This window comes from Periophthalmus magnuspinnatus, chromosome 18, assembly GCF_009829125.3.
Source record: "Periophthalmus magnuspinnatus isolate fPerMag1 chromosome 18, fPerMag1.2.pri, whole genome shotgun sequence".
NCBI classification, from domain to species: Eukaryota; Metazoa; Chordata; class Actinopteri; order Gobiiformes; family Gobiidae; genus Periophthalmus; species Periophthalmus magnuspinnatus.
In genome coordinates, this window is record NC_047143.1 from 20,327,085 (window position 1) to 20,343,618 (window position 16,534).

Sequence of the window (16,534 nt, forward strand, 5' to 3'; positions counted from 1 at the left end):
CATCTTTAGAGCACTGACTAAGCAAATAACATTTTTACATAAATTATAATTTCCTTCCGTTTTGCCTTTTCAATGCAACCCGGCAAAATTGAGCATTCTCGTATGTTGTTATTGGATTTATAATTTGATACACATTTTTCTCCTATGCCAGATGCCCTTGCTGATATCCTTTCCAATAAAGATAAGTCTCAGTAGATATAGATTGTAAAAACAGCTCTTTTTATCATCAAGTGTTTTTATTGTTCACGAACCAGGAAAGAATACTGTTAACATGCAACTTGTTAGCATCAGCATCATGCAGCATCATGGTAAACCTCCGGTCTGGTCCATGGAAGATGTGAAAATAACTTATAAACTAATTGTGGTGAATATTAATTAGAAATGCGTTAGAAAAATTAGGAATATATTTTGACCAATGCAAAGAATTTAAAATCAACTACTTTTTTTTTTTTACGTTTTAAGACATTAAATACAGTTGTATCTTATACAGTGTCTTTAATCTGGGGCCATAAAAGAGAAAACTCAAATGGAAAGTGACAGTGCAAAAATACAGTACCAGGCCACTGGAGCTGAATATAGAAGTCGTTTGAGACTTGATGTCTAAAACTGTGACCATGGACTGATTAGGTTCCACATTGATGCCCTGATTCAGTTAAAACTATTAGCTTCATGTTTAAATGAGGGTTAAATATAAATTTGGCTGTTTCAAGAGTGGCCTACAACCTAGAGACTACGTAGACAGGGACAGAGGAATTTGTAAATTACAACTAATAAGCAACAGACTTTAAGGCTGTGAATATTTAAATATCATAAATTGGATAAAACAAACATGATTTGTAGCAATGTCTACAGACAGATGAGAAAAAAAAAACATTTAATAAAAATAGTGAACATTACATAAGAGGGGAAAATAGTAAAGTCAGACAAGGTCAACAACTGTAAGCTCCAAAATAAGCATAGTAAGCACAGAATTCAGTGATTTGGCAAAAAGTGATATTTTTATGTGTTTACATGAATAAATGGAGTTAATATGATCGACTAAGGTTCAGGAGCAGGACCACGCCTCAACATCTTACTGTTCTGCTCCAGTGAACCACAGCTCACCTCAACCACAACTCTAATTAAAGTTGCTGGTGGCGATAAAGGCCCTCGCCGCCTCCAGGGACTGCGGGGTACATGCCACAATAAAGTTCTTGCCTCTTGTCCCTGCCTACACCCAGCTCCTCTCAAAATCAGTGTAAATGTGTTACTAATCCATTCATTCCAATGAGACAATTTCTGACATTGCACACCTGCAAGGTTGAAGATACAGGTATATTGTCACTGAGTTTTAGTTCCGTATGATGTGAGGAATATGCGTACCAAAATTCAGTGGTCTATGACAGGTATTTTTTTCATCACAGTTAACCAAAACCTATGTATTTCTATGACAAATGTAAGTATGTCTTCACTGGCTTTTTTGTTCAATATCATGAGAAGGATGTCTGTAGCAAATTTCAAATGTCATGTTCAAGGGGGCGCTGTGGAGCAGGTTGTATGTTTTCTTAGGCTCCATATTCCGCCTAATATGGCTGACTTCCTGTAGGGTTTAGTGTGGGGATTTTCTTTGGCTTGACATGGTCTATGTCTTTACCAAGACATCCAATTACAAAGTCAGGGTCATCCCCTATACCAGTAATATATTTAGAATTTTGAGAGGCCACTGAGCCATTTTTAAATATTTTTAAATTTATTTAATTCTTGTTTGGAAGAGCTTGTTTTGTAGGCAGTGGTTGTATCAGTATAACACAAATATTTTGGTTGTAACAATGCACAGTTGCCGAAATTCCATGTATTTCAATGGCGCATTTTTGGTATTGCCACGGTAACACAATCACAGAGCGAGGTATGTCCTCGTTTGTGAGGGCACTACTGGCCATTTCTTAATATTTTTCATGCAGACTTCAAATTACCAAATTTTTCATCAATGTTACATTTGGGTCAAATTAATTTGACTTTTCCTTAGTATTCATTGGGTCAAAATTGAGGTAGAAAAGCATAGAATAATAATAATGTCTTTGATATAGAAAACTGATGGTTGAAAAAAAATCCAATAGCTAGTCATGTGACTTTATCACAAATAAGGCCTGTGTACATTTTTTCAGAACTCAGTAACAATTTTTTCTTTTATGAATTTTTTAAAATTAAAATTTAAGTGGGCACTAGAGAGACATTTTCCTAGATAGAGGCTCGATTTGCATGTCATTGTGTTCAACTCACAGATCTACATGCGCACTTTATTGGGAACATTCAAATCCGCTAACACTTGCGAAAGACAGAATTTTTTTTTTTTTAATTCTGAATTTTGCCATTTTGCTGACCGTTCATCACAACCACGCCCAACTTCATATAAAAAAATAGAATTGATCATTTTTATCAATTTTTTTTGTTTCTTTTAGCTAAATTTGAGGTGTTTTCGATGAAAACTGTTCGAGGGGATGATGTGCACTTTTGTCTGGGTTTGTTACTGAGCTATCTTTCAATATTTTTTCTTGAGATTTTCACTCAGAATTTGAAGTAAAAAAGTTCAAATTTTTGATACCGGTCCCTGCCATGTCTGGGCTTGTTTACTGCCTGATTTTTGGGTCTCAAGGCACACTTTTAATAAGTCCCTCCCAAGACGACTCTTGGCTCGGGCCTTATTACCCAGAAGGTCTATTTATAAAGGTCTATCCTGATAATGTCTGTCTCTCAACTCCTCCCTCTCACCCCATGTCTCCTGTTTGTCTTCAGCTGTAAGACATCACCATTTACAGTCCTGAATCCGCTGGGCCGACCACCTGAGACAGAGCCCCCATCCCGAGTCTCTACCCATCAACCCCAGCTACCACATCTATCCATATCATCCATCAATAAATATCTTTATTGTATACTATTGTAGTGGTGTGGTCCTAGCTAGTGAAAATAAACTGGCCTTACCATCAGGCAGAGGTGTGAGGTTTGTGATCCGCAGATGAGGGCTCGGGACAGGGGCGGGGCATACATCTTTCCCCAAAGCTGGAACCTCCGGCAATGTGAAGATGATTTCATATTTATGCTGCGTCTTTAAGAAACCAACCTGCACATAAAAAACAGTCTGGGTTAAAACAAATCAATTACATAATATTATTTCCACCTGGCTAATATTTGTTTCTTGGACTATTCCATCTTTATTCATTACTTTGAATGTTTCACAGTATGGCATTAAATTGTTGTCTCCATGGGGACGAGCAGGCGACACCACTAGGCCAAGGTACAAGTCAGATCTGGGGAAGTCAGATAAATTCCACACTGTGAAACATTCCATGTCAAGCGTCTCCAAGGGCAAGACAAAACAGGTGACGGAACAGTATTACACAGGATATTAAAGAACACACATGAATGAATGTGTGTGATTAATGTCATTTAACAGAAGAAAAGCTTAACTTAAAATGTGCAGGATTTCTGCCTGTGATGCAACAATTCTAGGAAAATTCAAACCACTGAAAGTGTGTTGTGAAGGCTCAGGGGCTGTGGACTTACTGCACAAAATTCATCAAATCAGGGTCAATTAAGCAAAAAAAAAAAAATCTCTAAGTATGTTTTTGATGAGGAAACAATGTTAAAAGCTCACCAACTTTCTGTTTTTCCATACACATCAAACATAATTAAATAAGAATCCATGTTATTCACTTCACCTGACAGAGGTAGTGATACAAATTGTGTTTAAAGGTCTTTTAAACTTTGTAAACTCAAACCGCGGGAAAGGGATTTTCAAAGGGACTAATGAAAGGAGAGAGATTTAAATTAAGGGAAAAGAAAGCATTACTTTGCTCTGCCCAAGACAAGTTCACAGACTAATAAACAAAGAAGTACTTATAAGCTGCTCTAATAAATAATACCCATGAGTGCAACATACACCATAGGGCTCCTGTGTGTACTTATAGCTCAATATGATCACAGGTTCAAAGCCTGGAGAAACTGTGGAGGAACAGATTTAGCTTAGCACATACCGATGTAAAAATGTAAACGGTAGTGAAGCTGAAACAATTCAAGTCACTCTTGTGTAGAAAAATGACAAGTCCTTTATTGAAACATGGACCAGCCTACACACCTGAGTGTCTTTGTCAGAGCTTAGAAGTAAAATGGAGAAATTGTGCACAACATTTTAAAGCTGCATAACCCGATTTTCAAACCACAAATGGAGGAAATAGGTATTCTCACTAGTCTTACTAGTTAATAGGTCTCGCAAATCACTGGGCACATAAGAACAGGTTTTTCATACAACAAAGTGAAACAAGGGGAGACTGTCAAAATGCAGTCAATCTTAGTGCTGCTAGGGCTCTGCAATTAAGAAAATACTTCAGAGACGCAGAAAAAGTGCTGCTTTTACAATATACAATATAATTTACACATTCACAAGAATAAAGAGCCCCAGCTTTAAGCTTTAAGCATATGTTTATACAATCAAACCAGCAGAGTTTTGCAGACACGGTAAAGTTAATAACAACTAGCATGCTAACAACACACCAGACTAGTTACTCGGACTAGTTACTCGGACAATACAAATGTTGTATAATTAGATGCAGACTCATTTCGACCCCAATAATAACTTTTACAATATATTTGTACTGGGGCAAAAGATATTTGACTTTATTACACAAAAAATAGCTCTGGCCCCTTTAAATTGTGATGTTTCTTCTCACAATAATTTTAACAACATTTGACATTGTGACATCCCAAACTCTAAGTGTAGTGCTAGTGTGTAGCACTCTTTCCCTCTCTGGTGCAGGGAGCAGTCTCGTAGTAGCAGTAGCTGTAGGGGCTGTAAGATTATAGTCTCTACTGCTTTTCCCCAGTCTCCTGTTTTTATCCGTCTCTTCTCTATCCTCTCCCTGCCTTTGTGATTATGTGCTCATGAATTTTTCTCTTTGTTAAAACCTCTATGCTCTGCTACACCTAGACTTCCTTTGTGTCATTGTTATTTTCCTCCGAATTTACAGCGGCAAAAATAATAAAGATGAACAAATCAGAACAAGTTTATGTCACTGCATAATTATTCCATCCATCCATCCATTTTCTTCCGCTTATCCGGGGCCGGGTCGCGGGGGCAGCAGTCTAAGCAGGGACTCCCAGACTTCCCTCATCATAATTATTACTTTTATGTAAACTTGATCCAGATGCCCAGCCAACTTTTACATTTACCCGAATTGGGACTTCGGTTGACTTAAGGATTTGATTGAATTACTTGGTAATACTTTACTACACCTAACTAATAACTACACCTTTAACAGGCTTAATAAAGCACAAACAAAGACTTCATAATGAACAAAGATATAAAATGAAGGGTTTAGGTTCAGAGTAAAATTAATGAGGTAGTTTCAAAGCCAGAATCATTCTTAATAAACTATTTGTTCATTATGCATTATGCCTTTGCTCATGTTTTATTGAGCTAATTAAAGAGTACTTATTATGCAGTGGTACCATTTATTTCAATGGATTTCACCACCACCGATAAGTCAACTAGTCAAACTTTTATTTGCCTTGGAGATTTTTTTTCATTATATTTCCACCAGACTAAATATGACAGCTAATACATTTGATTTATTTAAGCACAAATGTTTACTCTTCTTGTACAACTTTAACCACAATTAATCTGATTGGTTGTTGCAGTCATGTGACCTTAAGCAATAAATAAAACTATTATATCACTCATCATCACTATTGCCTTTCATTCCTGGATATTAAAAGTTGCTGGAGGTTGGAAATCCCCATACTTTTAATGCACATTCATTCACTTCACACAAATCATGATGTCATCTATGTGTAACTCTTCGGATACGCCCATAAAAGTTCCTCCAAAACAATAGCGCTATTATTTCACTGCACAACAAAATGTCACATATTTTATCAGGACAAGACAATTCCAACATTTAAACCAGAGCCTTGGACCAAAGCTTTTGATACACTACAAACAAGAATAATGTACATGGTAATACCGAGTGAAGAACATTGGTTTTGTATCAATTGCTATCAAAAGCCAATTTATGTAACTAAGAAGATTCACAATTTGGCTTTAATTTAGTAAGACAATGTAATATAATGATGATTTTTACTACCAACTACAACTCATGCTACATGTTAAGGCCTAGCTGCAGACACTTTGGAGATGGTGACATATTCATTAAAAAAAAAAAAACACAAAAAAAACCTACTCCAAATCCTGCAAAGTAGTAGATTTGCAATTTAAGAAAGAAAAAAAAATAATAGACCAATTTAGTAATATAAAACTAGTACCTAGCTGAAAACATATCACCATTTTAACACCACTTGAACTTAAACAAACAATGAATGTTACTTCTTGATCTGATTTGTTACTTTAACCTGTCACATTAATTTATCCAAAGCTCCTCTACTGTTTCACTGCTGATAAATAAACACGTGTTTAACACAAGCAAGAGCTGTGATAGTAACAGAATACGTGTTATGTATTCCACCTTGCCAGTTTTAAAGCCTGAAAAATCACTGTAAATGTATAAAATGATATATTGCATTAAGAACAGTACTATTCCACAGAAGTACTATAGAAACCGCAATTAATCTTAATTAATCTCAATGAACTAGTGTCACGGCACTAAAATCTCAAACTTGATTCTGATACTAAGGAATATACTTGATACCACAATGATAATGAGAAAAGGTTTCTTTAGACAATAGAATGTGACTTTAACCATTAAATCATAGTACTTTCTTTTATATTACCACGCAGTCTTATATCTGTGTAATCCCTCAGTCATCCAGGTATGTGCCATAATGGTCCATGGGCATATACTAGTCTATGTGGTCTTATATATGTTCTGATACAGCTCAAGACCATTCTAAAGATGTTCAGGAAGGTTACTGTATAGCTCTTTTTGTTTACCATTTAACATTGTTTTAGCTAATGCATCTTTATGGTTGTTTTGAACTTTAGCAACAAAAATGCCAGATTTTTCATGTAATATTGATGTTCAGTCCCAAACTCTATTTAAAACTAGTTTTGAAGCTTGAATTTCAAAATGTAAATCTTGCTGTGTGCGGATACCATTCCAACCCACACATCTCAACCCCCCTTAAAAAACACCAACCATCCCTTCTGTCCATCTGGCTGCACTAATGAAACTAGGTCATTTAAAATAGAAGATTTAAGAATTAAAATAAATGTTCTTACCGAGTACTTTAGTCGTGACTTTGCTCATGTAGACTCAAAAGGCTTTAGCAACAACAAGCTTAAAGAAAGCGCGGCACTTAGGAGTTGAACTTTATCCTATAGACCATTTTACTACTAGGCAATAATATCTACACAAGACAAGAAGGCAGCAATTCTTTTAAAGCCCTTTTTCCATGTATTTGAGCACACTTTGTCAACCCTTATGCATTTCAAGCACTTAATTATTCAAATGAATTTATAAGACAAGTGAGGAATAACTATGGACCATTGCAAACCATTGCAAACCATTTCTGTTTTTCATGTTTTATGACAAAATCAGATCAATCTTCTTTAAGAGGTGTATTATCTATTATATCACTGATGCAAATTTTAGACCATATTGCCACACCTTATAATGTGAACACACCCTTTCAAAAGAATTTAGTTATGAAAAAGAACAAAACAAACTACTTCTTTTAAGCCTTAGTTAGTTTTCAATAACCTCCTAGACTCATAAGAAACACAAACAATATTGTAGGTTAAAAAAAACACAGCTTCTATCTCCAGTCCCTCTGAAAGCAAAGAAAAGGGCAGGCCACTTGAATAGTACTTGACTTCACTTTAAAGCCTCTTGAACCAACCTGAATGACCGCCAAGTATTTCTGAAGTACACTTGCAATAAAAGACATCTCAACATGAGCAACTAAACTGTTAGCATTTTTGGGATTTTTGGTCTGATATAGAAAATATTGCCCATATTTTTCTGCACTGCCCCAATACTAATATTATTCCCAGTTTGTCCCAAGTGCAAGAAAAAAAAAAATCCATATTGGACCATCCGTAGTACAGTGAAACTAGAATTAGATGATGGTTCAAAGCCATAACAACTAGAGCATTGTAATGTGTCACCAGTGGTCGGACTTCAAAATAGCTGCTATTGTTAACTTCATAAACATCGTTGATGCATAAAGACCCTGTACCAGATTTTTTCCCCACATATTTGAGTAAAATTTGTGTTGCCGCAGCACAGATATATTGTATAAGCATCTGTTGAGGTCAAAATATGTTCGCTATGTGCTGTCTGCATCGAATTATGTTAAGTGTTTTACTGTCAGATAATCATAATGTTCATGTCATGCTAGTTGTTGTTAGCTTTACCGTGACTGCAAAAATGCTCTTTGGTCTCTGAAACTTGTAAAAAGCAATTATATATTCACCATGGTGAATAATTAGGAATGCCTAGAGTAAGTGAGGAATAACTTTGGAAGACTGCAAAACGTTTAAATTTAACAAATTCTGTTTTTTTCCTTTTCAAGACAGTAAAAATCTGGTACAGCACCTTTAATTTCATAAAATCAACACTTAAGGTTTATTTTCTTTATATTCTATGTACCTGAACTCAGAAGGCTGCAAGTGCGTGGGGAATTGCTGATCTTCCCTTATGAGTTTATTGCCCATAGCAGAGGTTAGCTTGCTGTGAGATATGATTTGAAGATTGTTACTGGAGCGATGCCTGTTATGTAACCGGATAAACTGGATTCAGAATTATGTTAACAAATAAAATGGAATGTCAGTGTTATCATCAAATAGACAATATATCGTACAATAAATCAGTTAAAAATAGGTCGTAACATCTATTCCTGGGAATATAGGCTAAATAATGTTAAGATTATGTGAGCAACAATGCAAAATCCCCAAGTTTGGACAAGTGAAAAAATCCCCAAGTCGGAGTAATAATGTCATCATCTTTACACAGGTCAAATAACATTCATTGTGTAATAATATAGTTTTCATTATTAGGCAATTATTCTGGTTCTATAAGTATAATTTACTTCACTAGACTTCATGATATTACTTGGAGTATTGCATAATGGACACTGCTCACCTCTGTTACGGCAACGGCACTGGCATGTTTTTGTTTTTCCTAACTTCAAATTGTTGATTTACTCATTTAATTTTGCCAAAAAACTGACTATCACGTATATTATGTCCAAATGTATCCTGTATATTATTTCACATGGTTCTCAAGACACTTACCTACACCAGGAAGACTACTTAGCCTAAGGGATAATGGTAAAAACAAAACTACTACAAATAATATATCACAATTGCATCATATTTGATGTTCATTCAGAAGATTCTGTCTTCTCAGACCTTGAGGAAACAATTTGTAAAAAAAAGTTCAAAGTAAAATATTGCAATATCCCAGTCTTACATGTTTATTGAGTTTTCCTAATCTCTAAATCAGCAAGAATCAGCTCCAGGCACTTGCGGCATCACAGAAACATCTCAGCTGTTATTATAAGCATATTAACTCCTTTTGACAGAGCGGAAGACATGGTTTGAGATTAAAGCTTGAGACACACTACACCACTTTCCCAGTGGGGAGAGATTTAGAACGTTGTAGAGGGTTCATGACTGGAGTCTGACTGACTACAGAGAGGCTGAGGGTCCACACTAGTCATGTCATGATAGCGAATTTTGATGTTATATATTGCTGAAGAAATTATAAATGATAATATTGAAACTAATCTACACCACTGACACAAAAACCCAAGAGCAGATTTAAACCAGAAACAAAAAAACTGCAAAAAACACTTTTGTAGTTTGCGTACGTAATGAGTCATAGAGGTTATTCATTCAATCTTTTGTGGCTCAAATCTTATCTAATAACCAAAAAATAACAACGAAATTCCCACTAGTACAAACAAAATGTACACATAACACATACTGATCCATCCATCCATTTTCTTCCGCTTATCCGGGGCCGGGTCGCGGGGGCAGCAGTCTAAGCAGGGACTCCCAGACTTCCCTCACCCCGGACACGTCCTCCAGCTCCTCCGGTGGGACCCCAAGGCGTTCCCAGGCCAGCCGAGAGACATAGTCCCTCCAGCGTGTCCTGGGTCTTCCCCGGGGCCTCCTCCCGGTGGGACATGCCCAGAACACCTCCCTAGGGAGGCGTCCAGGAGGCATCCTGAGCAGATGCCCGAGCCACCTCAGCTGGTTCCTCTCAACGTGTAGGAGCAGCGGCTCTACTCCGAGCTCCTCCCGTGTGACCGAGCTCCTTACCCTATCCCTAAGGGTGCGCCCGGCCACTCTGCGGAGGAAACCCATTTCAGCCGCTTGTATCCGCGATCTTGTCCTTTCGGTCATTGCCCAAAGCTCATGACCATAGGTGAGGGTAGGAACGTAGATTGACCGGTAAATCGAGAGCTTCGCCTTCCGGCTCAGCTCCTTCTTTACCACAACGGACCGATACAGCGACCGCATCACAGCAGACGCTGCACCGATCCGCCTGTCAATCTCACGCTCCATCCTTCCCTCACTCGTGAACAAGACCCCGAGATACTTGAACTCCTCCACTTGGGGCAGAGACTCACCACCCACCCGGAGAGAGCAAACCACCTTTTTCCGGTCGAGAACCATGGCCTCGGATTTGGAGGAGCTGATTCTCATCCCAGCCGCTTCACACTCGGCTGCAAACCGCCCCAGTGCCTGCTGCAGGTCCTGGCTCGAAGAAGCCATCAGGACAACATCATCTGCAAACAGCAGAGATGAAATCCTGTGGTTCCCAAACCAGGCCCCCTCCGGCCCCTGGCTGCGCCTAGAAATTCTGTCCATAAATATAATGAACAGAACCGGTGACAAAGGGCAGCCCTGGCGGAGTCCAACATGCACTGGGAACAGGTCTGACTTACTGCCGGCAATGCGAACACAGCTCCTGCTCCGGTCATACAGGGACCGGACAGCCCTTAGCAAAGAGCCCCGGACCCCATACTCCCAGAGCACCCCCCAAAGGACACCACGAGGGACACGGTCGAATGCCTTCTCCAGATCCACAAAACACATGTGGACTGGTTGGGCATACTCCCATGAACCCTCGAGGACCCGATGGAGAGTATAGAGCTGGTCCAGTGTTCCACGACCAGGGCGAAAACCACACTGCTCCTCCTGAATCCGAGGTTCGACTATCGGTCGGATTCTCCTCTCCAGCACCCTGGAATAGACCTTACCGGGAAGGCTGAGGAGTGTGATTCCCCTGTAATTGGAACACACCCTCCGGTCCCCCTTCTTATACAGAGGGACCACCACCCCGGTCTGCCATTCCACAGGTACTGTCCCCGACCGCCACGCGATGTTGCAGAGACGTGTCAGCCAAGACAGTCCCACAACATCCAGAGACTTGAGGTACTCAGGACGGATCTCATCCACCCCCGGAGCCTTGCCACCGAGGAGCTTGCCAACCACCTCAGTGACTTCAGCCAGGGTGATGGACGAGTCCGCCCCTGGGTCCCCAGTTTCTGCTTCCTCCTCGGAAGACGTGACAGTGGGATTGAGGAGATCCTCAAAGTATTCCTTCCACCGCCCGACAACATCCCCAGTCGAGGTCAGCAGCTCTCCACCCGCACTGTAAACAGTGTTGGTGAAGCACTGCTTTCCCCTCCTGAGGCGTCGGACGGTTTGCCAGAATCTCTTTGAGGCCATCCGATAGTCCTCCTCCATGGCCTCCCCGAACTCCTCCCAACCCCGAGTTTTTGCCTCTGTGACTGCCCGAGCCGCGGCACGCTTGGCCCGCCGGTACTCATCAGCTGCCTCAGGAGTCCCACGAGCCAACAAGGCTCGATAGGACTCCTTCTTCAGCTTGACGGCATCCCTTACTTCCGGTGTCCACCACCGGGTTCGGGGATTGCCGCCGCGACAAGCACCACAGACCTTACGACCACAGCTACGAGCAGCCGCATCAACAATAGAGGTGGAGAACATGGCCCACTCGGAGTCCATGTCTCCAACCTCCCCCGGGATCAGGGAGAAGCTCTCCCGGAGGTGGGAGTTGAAGACCCCCCTGACAGAGGGCTCCGCCAGACGTTCCCAGCAGACCCTCACAATACGCTTGGGCCTGCCAGGTCTGTCCGGCTTCCTCCTCCGCCAGCGGATCCAACTCACCACCAGGTGGTGATCAGTTGACAGCTCAGCCCCTCTCTTCACCCGAGTGTCCAAGACACGCGGTCGGAGGTCAGATGACACGACAACAAAGTCGATCATCGACCTCTGACCTAGAGTGTCCTGGTGCCATGTGCACCGATGGACACCCTTGTGCTCGAACATGGTGTTTGTTATGGACAAGCTGTGACTAGCACAGAAGTCCAATAACAAAACACCGCTCGGGTTCAGATCGGGGAGGCCGTTCCTCCCAATCACGCCCCTCCAAGTGTCACTGTCGTTACCCACATGGGCGTTGAAGTCCCCCAGGAGAACAACGGAGTCCCCGGTTGGTGCACTGTCTAGTACCCCTCCCAGGGACTCCAAGAAGGCCGGGTACTCTGCACTGCTGTTTGGCCCGTAGGCCGACACAACAGTGAGAGACCTGTCCCCGACCCGAAGGCGCAGGGACGCGACCCTCTCGTTCACCGGAGTGAACCCCAACACGCAGCGGCTGAGCTGTGGGGCAATGAGCAAGCCCACACCAGCTCGCCGCCGCTCCCCGCGGGCAACGCCAGAGAAATGGAGAGTCCAACCCCTCTCAAGAAGTTGGGTTCCAGAGCCCAAGCTGTGCGTGGAGGTGAGGCCGACTATATCTAGCCGGTAACGCTCAACCTCCCGCACAAGCTCAGGCTCCTTCCCCCCCAGCGAGGTGACATTCCATGTCCCCAGAGCTAGTCTCCATGTCCGGAGATCCGGTCGTCGAGGTCCCCGCCTTCGACTGCTACCCGGATCTCAAAAAATATTGTTCCATCTGTATTGAACAATGAGTCGATATTTTAATTAACGTGACAGGCCTACTCCACGCTTAACAACTGTCATGAGAGAGCACACACTACACCACCGTGACAACTGGAGATAATTGTACTTTGTATGGTAAAAGTTAATAATCCACAAAAAACATTATATAAGGCTATAATGATTATACAGAAAATTGCAATGCTTCATCTAGGCTAATGTTACCTTGCTGTAGGTTGCTGCTGAATGACTTCTACAACCAGAGAGAAGTCTATACCCCTTAACTGAGCAATGTAATAAACTATTGTATTGGCTGAAACATTTGATATAGCCTGGGGAGACTCTGTACATTAACATAGTCCAGCTGCTTTCTCTCAAAGGATTGTATTATAAAACACAATTTAATCATATGATATTAAGCACAGGCACGACAGCCAGACTGCCACACTTCTAACTCAATTAAGATTAAAATTTTGAATGTAAATCCTTGAGGTAGTAGGTACCTTGGATAAAAGTAACCAGGTGTATTACTACAGGACTGCATAAGTTAATTAGATCTTAGGGGCAGAAAGTAAAGTGCCATAGATTTTATCAATGGGGCCAGAACTAGTAAAGTGAACTATAGCATCTTACAATAATCAAAGATATCTTTTTTTTTTTAAATTGCAAGGAGGTCATACATTTAAATTAAGTGCCAAATTTAGTTTTAAGTCCAATAATATATAATTTCATATACATTTTCTGATTTTGTCCGATTTTAGTGATCCAATCTGTCAATTTGGAAAGAATATTGATAAATAGTACTTTTGTGTTTTATAAAGCTATATCATAAGTTGCAATGTGACAAAAGATTAGCACAGTTGCCATAACAATCAACAATTCAAAACAAAAATCTTCTATCTTTTCAATAGTCCACAAAATGGCACCTATGCACACAATTGAATTGAAACCCAAATAATACATCACAGACACAACACGTCATCTACTTTTCCCCATCCACTCCTTCAGTTGGTCAGCTTGTAGCATGCTTTGAATGATTAAACCAATCACAGAGAAGTGTGAACTCTCAGAAGAAAAATAACATTTTATTTACCACTTCAGGCCCAAATAATCAAGGAGTCAAAAAAAAAAAAAAAAACATGTCATTTTTTTCCTCATATCACCGATATCAAGTCAATTTTGGGACCCACCTTGACCATGAAGTTCCCATCATCCTCTGGCATCACCATGACAACCGAGTCATGTAGTTTTTCATCAAAGTGCACATGTGAAGAGGCGTGGGCCGCATGGTGGTGAGGATGGTGGTGGTCCTCGGAAAAACGCACCCCTCCAGTTTTCGCACAACCTGAGAGAAACAAAATAGAAACTTTAGGAGAGAGTACATGTTTAAATATAAGGTAGACTAATAGTACATCCAGTGGGAGTTGTCTGTCTTGTGTCTGTCTCTTTTAAATTGTGAATCACTATGGCAACAGTCTTACTTTTTGTGGATAGAGAAAGTAGGATGTAAAAAAAAAAACCTACCACCTTTGTTACTTGCTTGCCTAGAATGTTCCAAAATATGAAAAAGATGGCATTTAACATATCCATCCCCATAAAGCCACCAGGCCAAGTCACAGATCAGATCTGTGGAAAAGCGAACAAGCTCACAGAATAAACACACGTTGTTCATAGTAGTTTAATTTCTATTTTTGTATTTTTATTGAAATGCCAGGTGGCCATTGGACATGTATGTTCCAATATAGCAAACAAACAACAATAATAATAGTCACGGATGCCTGAGGGATTTTTTCGGAAGGTATGCACAGCCAAGTGGGTGGGAGACTACATGCGCAGTTTAATGCACACCCATGTGCACTAGTCACATAGGCCTATTTTAATGTTTTCCCTGGCTGCCCCTCTGTTTCACTGCCCCATTTCAGTCCCCGTCGTTGCTCTTCCCTCAGCCTCTCCTCTGCTCTCAGTCTGCACACTTCCATCTTAAATCAGATGCACGGGGCTCTGGAGGTCTGATGTCCACAGCATTTTATTTAGTATTACAAAGAGCTGCTGATCAGTTTTGTGGTTTATTGAATGTTTACATCATCTTCTCACTTTACATTTAGGTTTACCAAATTGGTGCAGAGGGATTTAAATCGTTTGATTACACAAAGCGGGGTCCATGTCCTGACAGCCCTGGGCACATTTGTTACAACCAGACCGCCCAGACCAGACTGAGATGAGTGACAGTTTTGTGCTGCACAGAGAGAGGGGGGGAGCAAGAGACTCCCATAAACAAGTTGTTGACTATACACACTTGTTTTGTAGAGTTATTATCGTGCCACCCACAGGACTGGTGTCTGGGTGACACTGGTAGTGGAGGTCGCTCCGTGCTTCATAAGGCTCACCTGTACACTCACATTTAAAACAAGCCCCTGGTGGCACTGTATTTTGCATAACCAATGTCAGAAACGGGCAGATTTGAATAGTTTTCCAGCTCTGTGCTCACTAAAGAGGTGAATAATTTGGTCAGTAACCACTGCCACACTGCTCCGTTTGGATTCAATCCATGGAAATCTAAGGTACACACAGTGAGTACAGGCATACCCCCTGCAGCCATCACTGGTAATAGTAGTAGAAGTAATAGCAAGATCAGTGGGTGCAGTAATAGTAGTCTTTCTTTAGTATGTTCATGTCTTTCTTTTATTTACTTTGTATAAAAAATATGGATGAGAAGGTTTTTACATAAATTCATATTATATATATGAATTAATATGAATATGGATATAGTATACAATGTATTTTTTCCTTTCCTATTATTTTATTATTATTTTTTCCTTTCCTAAATGCCATTTGACCCTATAATTAAAAGGAGGCTTTTATTTGACCTCGCTAAAACTGCATTAGTAAGCTTAAAATCTTGAGGAAGAACAAAATCACTGATGATGAATATGACAGTATAAATTTCCTCTTTTTTTGTAAAATGTGCTGTGAAACTTCCGTCTTTCATTTGTACCATGAGACTCTCTATGGGACTTTGTTAAATACGTTTAGCCTTTCAAGCTAAACATATATTTTCCTGTAGGTTTAAAAACGCTGATGTTTCTCCTGCCTGGACCTCTTTTGTCAGTGCAAAAGAAAAGAAACTCAAGTTGCTAAAATAATTCTCAAATTCCCCAAATAATAACTCAATGACAACAAACCATTTCTCTTTTGAAACGCTTGAGGTCATTTTCCCATGGCAACAGTGAAGCAGTCGCTAAACTGCAACTTATAACTTTGAATGACACTTAATATTTTTAAATTCTCAATAAGTATTTGATTAATTGACAGTGATTTTCACATTATACAATGTGAAATACTATGGTTAAAATGTTCAAAAATGGTTGAAAATATTTTAATTCAACACAATAATCTAAATAGGCCAAAGTTAGATCATAATTTAAAAAATAATATTATTTCAGTTCAAAAGTTGATTCTAGTTCAGCTCTGAATAAGATCACTTGCCTTAAACTTTAATACGGACATTCATATCAGGGATTAGAGTAAATCTAGGTCACATTAATGAGTTCAAAGTTACGTCACATCTCCATATGTGCCGGATCATGTGAAACAGGAATAGGATGTAGCATACACACAACACTGAGCTAA

The 16,534-nt window shown here is 40.1% G+C and overlaps 1 protein-coding gene across 2 annotated transcripts in view; it reads right to left on the reverse strand.

Annotated features, from left to right (window-relative positions):
- The window catches only part of adissp (adipose secreted signaling protein), a 200,473-nt gene that overhangs the window by 9,728 nt on the left and 174,211 nt on the right, over nucleotides 1-16,534 (reverse strand). For both annotated transcript variants that reach the window (XM_033983648.2, XM_055229033.1), the window contains exons 3-4: nucleotides 14,095-14,249; nucleotides 2,959-3,097 (exon numbers count right to left, since the gene is read on the reverse strand). In XM_033983648.2, the coding sequence (XP_033839539.1) occupies nucleotides 2,959-3,097; nucleotides 14,095-14,249 (294 nt within the window). The remainder of the gene's footprint in view (nucleotides 1-2,958; nucleotides 3,098-14,094; nucleotides 14,250-16,534) is intronic.